Below are 13,339 nucleotides of genomic sequence, written 5' to 3'. Positions count from 1 at the left end.
CCTGAGTGTGTCATTCACTATGATAAGGCCACACTATTGACTAGGGAGGATTCATTTGACACCTCATTGGCCAAAACCGGTCCACAGTTGCCACCTGTACAGCGTGCACGAACTGACAGATGGAAAACCTTTTTTTTTTTTTTCTGTGAGATCCGCACCAAAGGCCTGGACGTCGTCTTCGGAAACAGATACAGCATGTGGGTCTGCAACGTTTTTAATCTCAACACGTAGTAATTTCATACTTCTTCCTCTTTTCCCCACATTGTACAGCTTACAAGGGCTTAGGGATCTCAGAACATTGCACAAGAGTGCTTGAATTACGGTTAGATATAGGAGGGTTAGAAAATGATTAAATAATTTTTGAGTTTCCAAATAATAATGACTGTTTGGTAAATACTGTGTGTGGGTATGCTGTGGAGGGTCATTAATTCTGTAAATTGTTATTAGGTCTTCATAAAACAGTGATGATTTTGTGGATTCACGGTGGTATTAAAGACCAGTTAGCCACCCTGTGGCAGAGATAAAAGTTGCGAGAGCTGAAGCTATCCTGCTAAGATTGCAGGTTGGGAAGTCTCCCCCAACTAGAATATGACAGATATCAAATTAACTTACTTGTCTATTAATGATTTCCCGAAGTGATACTCGAACCCCATGGCAGCGGGAACAATCAAGTAAAAAGTGTTGGACTGCCTCGGAGATGCAGCAATAATGACAGTTGCCATCTGGATACTCGCACATGCAGACCGAGGCGAGATATATGGGGTGCTAACTTTAGAGAGACCTAGCCGCAGCCGCATGGCTTTGGATTTGTAGCGGGTGTGTTGGTAGCGCTGCATGACGTCAGTCTGCTTACATGAGACCACTGTATACTGAAGGGTCACAAACAAGCACCACTAACCTCTTCAGACCAAGAGTTCCTCTTTTAGTATATTCTTTATATACCTCCAGGCGACTTTTTTCAGTTCAGGAAGGACTAACCGCAGTAAGAGGTTAAATACAAGATTGCAGCATAACACAAACCACACCACACTACCACTCCAAATCACCACAGCACACCCCCACAACGTTCCACCACAAAACACCACCACAGTGTTCCACCACACCACAACACACCACACCGCCAATATACACCACCACATCACATCACCACACTACACCATCCTACCACACCGCCAGGACACATCACCACATCACACCACGCTGACATATCACACCATCACTTTAGTATCACTAGACATCACCACAGCATTCCAACACACCACACAACACCACCACTCTTCATCACCATACCTTCATACCACACCGCCACTCCACACCACGCCATCGTACCCCACGACCGATCGACATCACCATTCCACACCACCAGTCTACACCACCAAACCATACCGGTGCATCACACAATAACACACCGCACCATCACTCCACTCATACACCACAACAATACCACACCATCATATACACCACCACCTCACACTGCCACTCCACAGATGTCCGCAGCAACATCATCACACTACTTCACTGTCACAGCACCACACCACAACACCAAAACCATTACACCACACCATCCTTTCTCACATTTTTCCATACCACACTACCCTTCCTTACTTCTTCCTACACCACACCATCACTCGACACCATCCATCCTCACCTCTGTTAATACTATTGCACCACACCACACTGACTCGCCTCTCTCCACACCACACCACACCACACCACATTACCCTGCCTCACCTCTCTCCAGAACACACCACACCACCGTTTTACATGCTACACTATCCTACCTCACCTTGCTCCACATCACACCACCCTCCTCACCATACTCCACACCATACCACACCACACCACACCACCGTGCCTCACCTCTCTCCACAGCAGCACGCCCATCACACCGCACCACATCACACCATCACACCACATCACCACACCACACCACCAGTCCAAGCCAGTGTACTTCAGCCCTACTTCCCCACAGATGCGGCAGATGGTGAACACAATCTACATCAGCGGGTACTCCGTCTCCCTCCTGGCCTTGGCTATATCACTCGTCATTTTCTGCTACTTCAGGTTAGTTCAACTGTGTGTGTGTGTGTGTGTGTGTGTGTGTGTGTGTGTGTGTGTGTATGTGTGTGTGTGTGTGTAATGACAGATTGCAGTATACCATCAGATCTATTAAAACGAGAGGTGGCTCGTAGCCACGTGGCCGCTGCGGATCTAAAAGGTGTGACAGCACCATATATAGTGTTGGAATCCGAAAGGAAACATCACTATACGTGTGGTGCTCTCACACCTTATAGACCAGCAGCGGTGAGGTGGCTGCGAGGCCTAGCTCTTAGAGTGTTTAATCAACCTGATATCTATCTATCTATATAGACAGATGCATAGATAGATATATAGATATAGACACGCATACAAAGAGGATGTCCCACGAGTTGACGTACCAGCTTCAGGAAGTGATTCCTAGGGTCATCCTAAGACATAAATATATTATGAACAAATGTCGGATTCACAACGACTATGGTGTAAAGGTATTTAAGTTTAAATGGTAGGAAGGGGGAACATACTGTATCCACTTCCACCCTGTGTTACCGCCTTCCATACTCTTTATTACTATACTGTCAGGTTTGACTCTTCATGGAGCACTGTTTTATTATTGCTTGCAAATTCTAAGTAAGAATATGTATTGAAGAATAGAGAGACTGGCGACATAGGGTGGAAGTGGATATCCCATTACCACAATACAGATTTAAATGCCATTTATTACACAGCCGTAGTGAATGCAACATATTTTCTTTGAACATGTATGTTTTACATTTATCCCAGGAGTCTCCTCCTGATGTTAATATTTCAATTACTGGAGCACTGCACAATATGTAGGCTGGAGAGAGAGAGAGAGAGAGAGAGAGAGAGAGAGAGAGAGAGAGAAATTCTTTGTTCTAAGGCGTCGTTTATGTTAATACTTTTGCTGCTGTCATGCCTTATGTATTTTATTCTTTTTTTCGCTGAAATCTGTTGTGTTTTATTTGTACTGCCTTGACGTCATTTGTATCACGAGGCTTGGTTTCATTTTTTATTCATTTTTTTTTTCTCGTCGTCGTGACGCTTCATATATTATATTCTTTCTTGCCCTCAGGTCATTTACATACCAGTTCTTGTTGTGTGTGTGTGTGTGTGTGTGTGTGTGTGTGTGAACATAATAACTTAGTTATTATACGATTTAAATCAAATCTGGTGGAAGGGTGGAAGTGTTCAAGGTAAGGCAAGAACAAAGGGATTCAGTTTTGAGAACAATCAGTCTAAGGTCAAGGACACGGGACAAGATAAAAATTCAGCTTGTACGTGTGTTTGAAAAAAAAAAAAAAAAAAGTAGTTTTTAAAAGTTTTGATCTGTTTTAACCTAATTTTGAGGATAATATTCAGGATCAGCCAAGAGGTGACTTTTTTTTTTTTTAACAATAGGTCAATGGTCAAGGTCACACGCTAAGTTCAACTTAAAACAGTTTTCATCCAATCTGGACAATCTTTGTGCAAAGATTCAAGCTAAGCAAGGATAGAAGGATTCGATTTTGAGGACAATGGAAGATCAAGGTCACAGGGAAAGATCAAGCGTCATGGTAACATGGCACGGTCATCATAAACAATTCTTAGACCGGGTTTTGTGAAAGTAATTAAGTTTTGACAACAATCCACCAAAGCTCAAGTTCACTGGATAAGGTCAAATGTTCGACCTTAGAAATTAAACGTTTTTTTTTTTTTTTTTTTTTTTTCTATTTCGACCAAACTTTGTTGAAAGATTAAGGGTCTGCCATGAATGAACAGAACTGATATTGAAAACAATATATCGACTGTCAAGGTCACAGAACAAGGTCAACTGGACTGTTTTAAACCAACTTGGACCATGCTTAGTGGAAGGGTTCATGGTCGGGCAAGAATGAGGCACTGTAAATCGATCTTCGAACAATTGATCAGTGGTCAGGGTCAGATGGCAACCTTAAATATTTGGTGCACAAACCACTTGTAGGGTGCGTATGTTGCACTCTCTGAGTTCCTCCCCCTCCTCCTCCTTCTCCTCCTCCTCATCATCATCATCAGCATCATCATCATCATTATTATTATTATTATTATTATTATTATTATGTTGCTGTTCGGGCGAGCGAAGTGAGGGAAAACACCACTTCAGGCCAAAACTGTCGCGTGAAAGTCTTGCCGCAAGTGGCTTGTAACTTTTCCTGACTGAAGTACACCAAAACACTGTTGCCTTCTCAGCAGTTTAACCAGTGTGGCATGGTATATCATTTTCACATTGCCATGAAGATTGCCTTCCAGAGAAAGCTAGACTTTTCCCCACTAAGAGCAAACTATAATTGATGACGCCCAAACCTTTCCCTTCTGCAAGAACAATGCGTCATTCCCCCCCCCCCCATGACCATTTGGCCAATCATGACATGTCGTACCTTTTTGAAGCTGTCATGCAAATTACCTTACATTGGTACCAGTCATTTTCCAAAAAGAGCCAGATGTAGTCAAAAAAGACCAAAAATACAATCTTGCTCGTTTGGTCACATTCTAATGGTGTGGAAGTTTTTTTTTTACCATTATTATTCTTGACGTCACAACATATCATTGTGTTTTTAAATCCTTTCGCAATTGCTTCCTGGTTATTTTACTTACAGACTCCTATAACTTACTCTCGCCAGGATAAAATCGTCTGGCATTAGATGGAATAAAGTTCTAAAGTTGTCCCGACCATGAGATGGTAAACAGTGACAGTATTAACACTCAAACTCTATAACGTATTCTCAGCTAAGTAAAATCTTCACGCGTTGGATGTATGGTTGGGTGGGTGAGAGTGGGACACAAAGAGGTGAACATCCAACTCTTCTCGAGAAAAATATTCTCCTTCTCCCCCCAACTCCAGCCACGTGTATAACACATAGCACCAAAGGTGTTAAATTTTAGACACTATCAAAACTGTAGCTGGTTTAAACGCATCGTTTGAAAGCTTATGCATAAGTAATGTGTTTCATACTTCTTTGTTTCCAACCATGTGATGAAAAATTATGTAAAAAATAGAGTATCAAACAGCACGCAATGTTTGCTATTTCTGAGAATATTAAAGCTACAGAGGCTCTATGGACATCCACAGAAAGTTTATGAGAAAGCAATAGTTGTCACCTAAGTGACATTTCTCAACATTCGTCACCACATTGCTAAAAAAAACAAAAAAAAAAAAAAAAAACAAAGAAAAAGCACCAAATCAGCAGTAAAATTGTGGTCTCTCGGATATTTTAGAGGCTACAACCGACCTACACACACCGTTGGAAGTTCTCAAAAATTATTAAAACTACCACAAACCTTCGACCATGGTATGAAAGGTTATGTAACAGCAGTATATATTATTTAAGGTGCTTTTCTCAAAACTCCCAGCATAGTGCTTAAAAGTACTAAAATGAAAAGCAGAACTGAGCATAAAAGCTGAGTCAGGTGCTTCAACCAGCTTTTTTGGGGCATAAGGATTCAAAGCCCCTAAACGGTTAGTTTGCATATTCTGAAACAAGACATATCATTTCAAAGTATGCACTAGTATCAGACAATCAGGACGGCGCAGTTCATTGTCGTTTGTCTAAAACAACAGCAAGCTTACTCGCTCGGGCACATTTCACACCTTCAAGTGTGGACGCTTGTAACTTTCTTTTATTTTTGTTGTGGCTGGACGATTTTGTTCAATGTGGGATAGTTCCCTAGCAGTGAAGAGGTCAAGAGAGGCTATGCATAGCCCCTTCAAAGTAAAGTCTTTCGTACACCGATTAATATCGTATGTAAGTTCCAAGAATATAATATAAAGGACGTCTTCGTGGTGAATGGGTTAATACTGAAAGGGATCATCATCATCACCATCCCATTCCAGGTATTATGAATGTGGTGGGCAGGACCTATATCCAGGGAAGAGAAAAACACCGAAGTGGGATATCCATCATCATATTTCCCACAGGCATTGGTCCATTGATTACTTGCTGCTGAATTTAATGCCTTTCACATTAATAGACCTCTAATTACATTGTGAACCGCGCCATGTTTATTGTGTCGCTTCGTGTGTGTGTGTGTGTGTGTGTGTGTGTGTGTGTGTGTGTGTGTGTGTGTAATAAATGCCTCAAATACTTGATCTGTATAATATCTCTATTATCACACATGGTGTCCACGTTTCCCCCACTCTCCCCCGGCCAGGTCGCTGCAGTGCACCCGTATTCGGCTGCACAAGAACCTGTTCGTGAGTTTCGTGGCCAACAACAGCCTGTGGATTGTGTGGTACCGCGAGGTGGCCGCCAACCCAGACACACTGCTGCAGAACTCGGTACGTTGCACACACACACTCTCTGCTGTTCAGTACTATAGCCACCAAACTCCAGTGACTTATAAATTTCGCTCTTACTACCCCTACACTATTTCATTCAACTTTCGAGACTTTTCGAATAGAATGGCTTAGTTACAGCCTCCATTAACACCTTCACTTGGCCAAGCTCCAGTCCTGTATGAGACAGCCCTAGCATGTATTCAATATGGACGGTGGGTGTTAGCGCCGAAGTGGTGACATGTAGAGGTGTATGGTATGTACGAGGACTGCTGGGCCTTGATAGCAGGCTGTGAAGCCTATGCCCAGAGTCGGACACATAAAAAAAAATAATAATAAAAAAAAAATAAATAAATAAAAAGCTGATTAATGTCATCTGGTGGCAGTGGGAATGAATTAATAACACTTCTTCCACGGACTGAAAGGGTTACCACATCAATCAGTGGCGTATTTAATTCTTTCCTTCCTGCAACCATTTTTTTTTTTTTACTTCATTCTTCACTCCAGTGTCACATTTGTCATTTTATTTTTGCTGCCTTCTGTCGAGTCTGTATCTTTTAGAGAGAGTCTTAGAGTCAGCGAAAATAGATCAAACCTTCACAAACCATTCATTAATAAAAGTCCTTCCTAACAAATAAAATCAACACAGGGTAGCAACACTAAAATAAAGCAAAAAGTTAGTGGACTGAATGAGTTATTTCTAATGTAGTGGCCATGTGGTTAGAGAAGTAAGATGCTGTACGAAAAGACGCAAGTTCGATTCCAGGATGGGGCAGGGAACGGTTTGATTATTTAAATATCGTTGGAACAAATTTCACAGATCTGCCACAAGAACAGCAGATAAGTAATGAAAGTACTCCTGCTAGTATTATTACACAAACCTTGAATAAAAAGCCCCTGAATGGATTCAGAATGAACAGTGGATATTTGCACCAAAGTGGTGACATGTGAAGGGGCGTGGCATGTAGGGGTACAGCTGGGCCTTAGGTGATGGACTGTCAAGTCTATGCCAGATACAAATGAAAACTCCTATGTTTCATATTCTCGTCAGTAAACCCTGTAGTCAGAAGATGCATTTTTTAAAGCATGGTCTTCCCACCACTTGACGACTTTTTTCGGGTCAGGAGACATGTTTTGAATTTCAGGAGTTAGATAATAGCCATCATCAACCTTCTCGGTGCAAGAGATCGTTGTAAGGTGATTAGAATAATCTGATTGTATGATTATAGCAGAAAGTCATCGTAGTGAAGGTGTGGGGAGTCTGCCTTGTACTTCATCCTTAACAGTTATTTCTGCAGACACTTCACTCTGGTCTTGTTTTATGTCTGTTGTCTTTGCCGGTAATGAACAAGCATGAGTAACAAACAAGAGAGTTATTAGGCGTAATATGAACAACAGATCAGAATGGGAAACGTACAGTGTTATGTATACAACCCATGTCGCTACTGAAACGAAAAAAATAACTTACAAGACAGTGTTTACAGTATGTGTAATGGGAAGAATAAATCGCTAAGAAAGAGGTGGCAGAAGCCTTCTAGGTTCACGAGAATATGCCCCCGGGACTCATTCTCATGTTAATAAAATAAGCAGGTATTGCCTGAAGCTGATTACAAGAGTTGTTCTGACAATTAGAGAGTTAATTACACCACCATCAACATAATCAGGCGTCCATAATAACTCTCAGGTGTTTTTAATGCCAGGATGAAGGAATCAAATGCTGGAAGCCCACAAGATTGCTCCCTCCGAGGGGAAAAAAAAAAAAAAAAAAAAAAAAAACGGAGCCGGATTCAAGGTCGGTTCATTTCGAGATGCCTGGACACATTGCGTTTAAAAGACCGGAGGTCATAAGCAGTGGGAAATACAGATAAAGGAAGACAGTTTCAGAACTGATCTGTTGTATACAAAAAAGACGAGGAGTCACTGTTAACCCTTGCATTAGAGAGGTGGACAGAAAAGGAATGAGAATTTGCTGCCAGACGGGTGCTACGCTCCCGCCGTAATGGTGGAGGAGATACAAGGAGACAGTTCAGAGGAGCAGTGACCATTGAAGTAACGATGAAAAAAAAAATAAAGATGCAACAGTGCCGTGAAGAGACAGCACTTGAAATGACTAAGAAGAGAAGAACTAATGAGATGAAAAGCCTTTGACTCCACCTTGTTGAGAAGAGCTGTATGTGGGGAGTCTCCCCACACATGAGAGTTGTACTTTACTCAGGGGCGAATAAAACCGCGTATCAAGTCAACAGCTGTACAAGGATAAAGAAGGCACAAAGTCGGCTTAGCACAGATAATCTCTTGGAAGCAGATTCTACAAGAGAGGTAATATGATTTTTCCAAAATAAATCCTGAGAGAATGAAACCTCAGGTATGTTTAATGATGCTGGATGGACTTGGATATTGTTAAAAATTAAGTGACCTTCTCGCGATCGATTAGGACGGATCGAATGATGTAATACCTGAGTCTTCGATGCATTAAAAACAAGATTATTTTTGCCCCAATCAGAGGTATGAGCCAAGTCAGACATTAAGTGTGCCATAGCCTCATATCTTGTTTCTTGAAGTAACTGCTGAGATAGATGCTGCAAACGCAGATGGAAAGGTGAAGGATGGGGTCATCAGCATATGGGTGGATAGGGTTGAAAGTGCAGCTTAGGAAGTCATTGATGAATATAAGGAAGAGCTTGTGATAGGACAGAACCCCGAGGAACACCACTGTTGATAGCTCTAGGAGAACGGTGACCGTCTACAACAGCAGCTATTGAACGACCAGGAAGGAAACTAGAGATGAAGGCACAGATGGAAGGACAGAAACCATACGAGAGCAGTTTGAAAATCATAGGATTATGCCATACTCGACTGCAAGTCTTTCAGATGTCAAGTACAATGGCATGCTTTCGTTGTAGTCCCGAAAGGAGGATGACCAGTACTGTATGAAAGGAAAGTGTGAAGATCGCCAATGGAGCGTCCTTGGAGGAATCCATACTGACGATCAGAAAAAAGGTTATGCTAGGAGCGGTGGTTTAATTTTAAAAAAAATATGAAAAATAAAATAAAAATTGAAATGCAGGATGTTAAACAAAAATTGTTCGATAGTTAGAGGACTGGGAATGGTCATCCTTCTTGGAAAAGGCTGAATGTGAGCAAACTTCCAGCAAGAAGTAACGGTATAACTCAACAGACAATGAGGAAATAGTTTACTATGGTCAAGTGTAAGCACAGAAGCACAAGGACAACAGGAAGGACCCCATTAAACCCATATATCTTATTTGTATCGAGCGTATTGAGCCTACTAAAGGCAGGAAGTACATCAAATAAAGACATTTTAATATCAGTCATGAGGAAGTCGGGGGGAGAGGAGATGAAACAACAGCACTGGAATCGTTTAAGTTGGAAATGGAGGAGAAAATTTGAGCAAATAGATCTGCTTTTTCAATAGCAGTTACAGAACCACCAGAAGAGAGGAGGGAAGGAGGATGAAATAGTGTTGTGATAAAGGTTTTTGGCAAGGTGCCAGAAGGAGCGGAAAAAATTTGAGTCGGAGAGTTCAGAGCATTTAGAACGAATGAAATTATTCTCAGCAGAGTGAAGAACATACTTCACACGGTTCCAAGCAGAAACACAATTGAGATGAGATTCGGGGATGTGTTGGGGATGGTAACTTTTGTAGGCTTTCTTGTTATGGAGAGCTTTAGAACAGGTGTGATTAAATCAAGGTATTTTTTGCATCAGTCAGTGAATAAGAGAAAGGAATGTATGCGTCTGTGCCCAAGAAAATAACCTCCGTAATGCACCAGGCACACTCAGATGACTCTCGGTCATCAATGCAATAATCATTCCAGGGAAAATAAAAGATGTACTCCCTGAGTACCTCCCATTCAGTAGCTCCAAAGTACCACAACCGCAGCTTCTTTGGAAGGTCTACAGGCCTTACTGGTGCAAGAGGACAGGCTAAGGTTGTGACTGGAGGAGCCCATCAGAGAGAAGAGACTTGCAGAGTATGCAGTAGGATTGGTTGTAAGAGGTCAGGTAGGTTGGAACTCCCTCCAAGGCAGTCAAGGATATGGACTGGGTGCTGCACAAGCTGCTGTAGGTCATTAACCCCCATCCACCAGGGAACGTCTATACACGTAACAGTCTGACTTCCATGGGGCCACCAGGTAGAGGCTATATGCGCAAGTGTCTTCCCACCACCAGTTTGAACCGGCTGCCATTTCTTCTTGCCACCAGAGGGTAGGGAAGGAGTCCCTCTATACCACACAGGTGAGAGTCAGTCTGTCTCTTGGCTTTGCCAGGTGTACAACACTTTGATTCCGTGTGCGCCGCATGTAGCAAATTGCATCATCCACCTAGTATCCAAGGATACTAGAAAAGGGCTCAGTGATAGTGCCATAAGGCATGCCTTGGATGCAACAGTGTCTAGTTTATCTAGTAGTGGAGTAAGTTATCACACTGAGAGCAAAGCCATAGTCGGCACCGTGGGCAGATGCACAAACACCTCTCTTGCGCCAAAAATTAGTTCTCTTCCTCACATCATTACTTATCAGTGCAAGGACCTACAGACCTGGGGATACTTTCACTAACAAGAGGAAGAGTTGAGTAAAATGGTTTCGTTTCCCTCAGGGCTATACTTCCCAGATATTAAGGTTTGAAAACAAGCAATTTTCAGCAGTTTCCGAGAAATTGCCCGTATTGAGGTGATGACTGCATTAAATATTGCCTGATGTGTGGGGTTTAAGGATTAGAAAGATGAAGGCACGTTCACCAGGTGAATCAGTGAATGGAGAGGACAGCCAAAGGTGGAAGTGAACATTGAAATCACCTAGAATGATGAGTTCAAAGAAAGCCGAAACTGATAGGATGTGTTCCATCTTCGAAGTAAGATAGTTGAAAAATTTTTCGTGGTTGGTAGAATTAGGGGATTAGTACACAGCACAGATGTATTTAGGCAGAGATGAACAAGCTAGACAAATGCAGAGTCCAGAGAATTCAGAGGATGCAAATACAAGGGCACGAGAGCTTAGTATGTTGTTGAGTACATACACACAACAGCCACTCTTGGCTCTAAAGTGAGAATAAAGTAGGAGGACACAGAGAAGCATTTGCTATCCATCGCCTTAGGCAGCTGAGTCTCAATGAGGAAGTGAAAGTAATGTTTAGAGGAAGAGAGGTTGCGTTCAAAAGGGAGAAAACCAGAGGAAATGCCACAAATGTTGCAGAAATGTATACAAAGTGAGTCAGACAAAGTTCCATGCATCTCACATGGTCATCTCCGGGAAAAGGGCGTAGGGTGGGCATTTTAACCCCTCCCCCTTCGGGGACTCCGAGACTGAGTGTTGAGACGCCGTTTTTGCGGAATTTAGAAAAGAAAGTGTGGTGTGCAATGTGCATGTAGTCTGACGTTGACTGTTTTAGGGCAATGCATAGGAGAGTACGAGTATGCTGGCCTACTCTCTCTGTTACTGATACGCTTAAAAAGTTCAGCAAAGGGGGATGGTCTGATGTTAGCTGGTATACAATGGTGGAGTTGTTCCGACCATGAGAGAGTTGTGGTGACAGCACTGGCACTTTCCGGCTCCTATATTTTTCACGTGTTTGAAATCGTCTGACCTTAATTAGAGACTTCACCAGATCCTGTTTCAGAAATCTGCCACTAGGTTCGCTTCCGTCGCCCAGCTCTGATGCGGGGTAAGCACTGGAAAGGTAGCCAGTGCTTAATTTCTTTTTAATTTTGACACAAAGTAACACACCTCAAAACATATTTTACTCATCAAATTACCCAGATGGCATAATATGCTACAAAGAAATTACAGTATGGGAACCCTTTGGTTATATATAATGAATTATAAGTGTCATTTTGTAAACTCCGCTTTCGTTAGTTTACTCATCTCTGTAAGCATAACATAGAGACAAAACCTAGGCAATTTTACTAGAATCATCCATAAAGCAAGATAACAGTGATTAAAATATTTGTCATTCGTTAGTATCCAGAAAAGAAAATAGATGTGTAGCCACATATTTAGCAACACCTTTCGATATGCTACCCTGCCTGACGTATGACTTTTCCAAACAATGCGGACCTACTGTATTGGACGTCTTGGTCTTCTTAGTAACCAAAGTCTAACAAATAATTCTTTTAAATGTTTCCCTGTTTCCACTTCACAGTTTAGTAAGTTTACACTTCAACTCCTCATACTCTGTTATGATTACAGTGTCGAACCGCACTGCCGTTTGTTTGGATTAATATGGCTGACTCACCAACTAAGCAGTCGTTCAGTATATTATTTTCAGAGGAAATGTTTACTACTTTAAAGCATGCTAAAACACACACATCAGAAGTTCTGAAGGTAAATTCCTTTTACTAACTGCACACGATTTATTCAAATATATGTAAACAGACAGCACACTATTTTAGTCCCCAAACTAAGATTCTCGGAAAGCCTGGTAATTCTTTTTTTACAGGTATATAGATATGCGCTTGATTGAATAGGAAAAAATGTTCATATAAATAGCAGTATTATTATAAACTTAGTATCAGGTACAATTTCACAGGTCTTTAAAACACCGCAAAAATATTTAATCGAGGCTGGACGGCGCTAGACCACCTGGTGGCAGACCGCTGAAACAGGTTTGATGAAGCCTCTAATTGGAATACAGTACTAAAGAGACGACTATTTGAGGATAAAACTCTTCTGTAAAATGAAGCAATTTCTGCATCTGTAGTACATCTGTCCTAAACGATTTGGCCCGATGTCGCCAGTTTCTTGATTTTTTTTTTTTTTTTTTTTTTTTTTTAGGATGATGGTTTTCTTGTTTCAGTTGGAGTTTTTTAGCCTTGTAATATAATGATGCTTTTCTATCCATAATCAATTCATCTGTTCTAACCTGTACAATACAAATTTCAGTGTTTGGGTCAGTTATATCAGCTTATTTAGTAGGGGAGACAGGGTCTAGCTGTGACAATTGTTTTATTTTCCTCACTGCATTATAGGTTAA

General features: G+C 41.6%; 1 protein-coding gene across 1 annotated transcript in view; it reads left to right on the top strand.

The window, feature by feature from the left end:
• LOC145401966 (calcitonin gene-related peptide type 1 receptor-like) overlaps positions 1-13,339 on the top strand; it is a 127,778-nt gene that overhangs the window by 31,169 nt on the left and 83,270 nt on the right. The window contains exons 4-5 of the mRNA XM_080274071.1: positions 1,973-2,064; positions 6,223-6,349. Of these exons, the coding sequence (XP_080130197.1) occupies positions 1,973-2,064; positions 6,223-6,349 (219 nt within the window). The remainder of the gene's footprint in view (positions 1-1,972; positions 2,065-6,222; positions 6,350-13,339) is intronic.

The sequence above is a fragment of the Coenobita brevimanus genome, chromosome 57 (genome assembly GCF_032717465.1).
Source record: "Coenobita brevimanus isolate Jiangsu-jjx chromosome 57, ASM3271746v2, whole genome shotgun sequence".
In the NCBI taxonomy this organism is placed as follows: domain Eukaryota; kingdom Metazoa; phylum Arthropoda; class Malacostraca; order Decapoda; family Coenobitidae; genus Coenobita; species Coenobita brevimanus.
The sequence above is the reverse complement of the archived record's forward strand: the minus strand, read 5'-3'. Positions and strand labels throughout refer to the sequence as shown.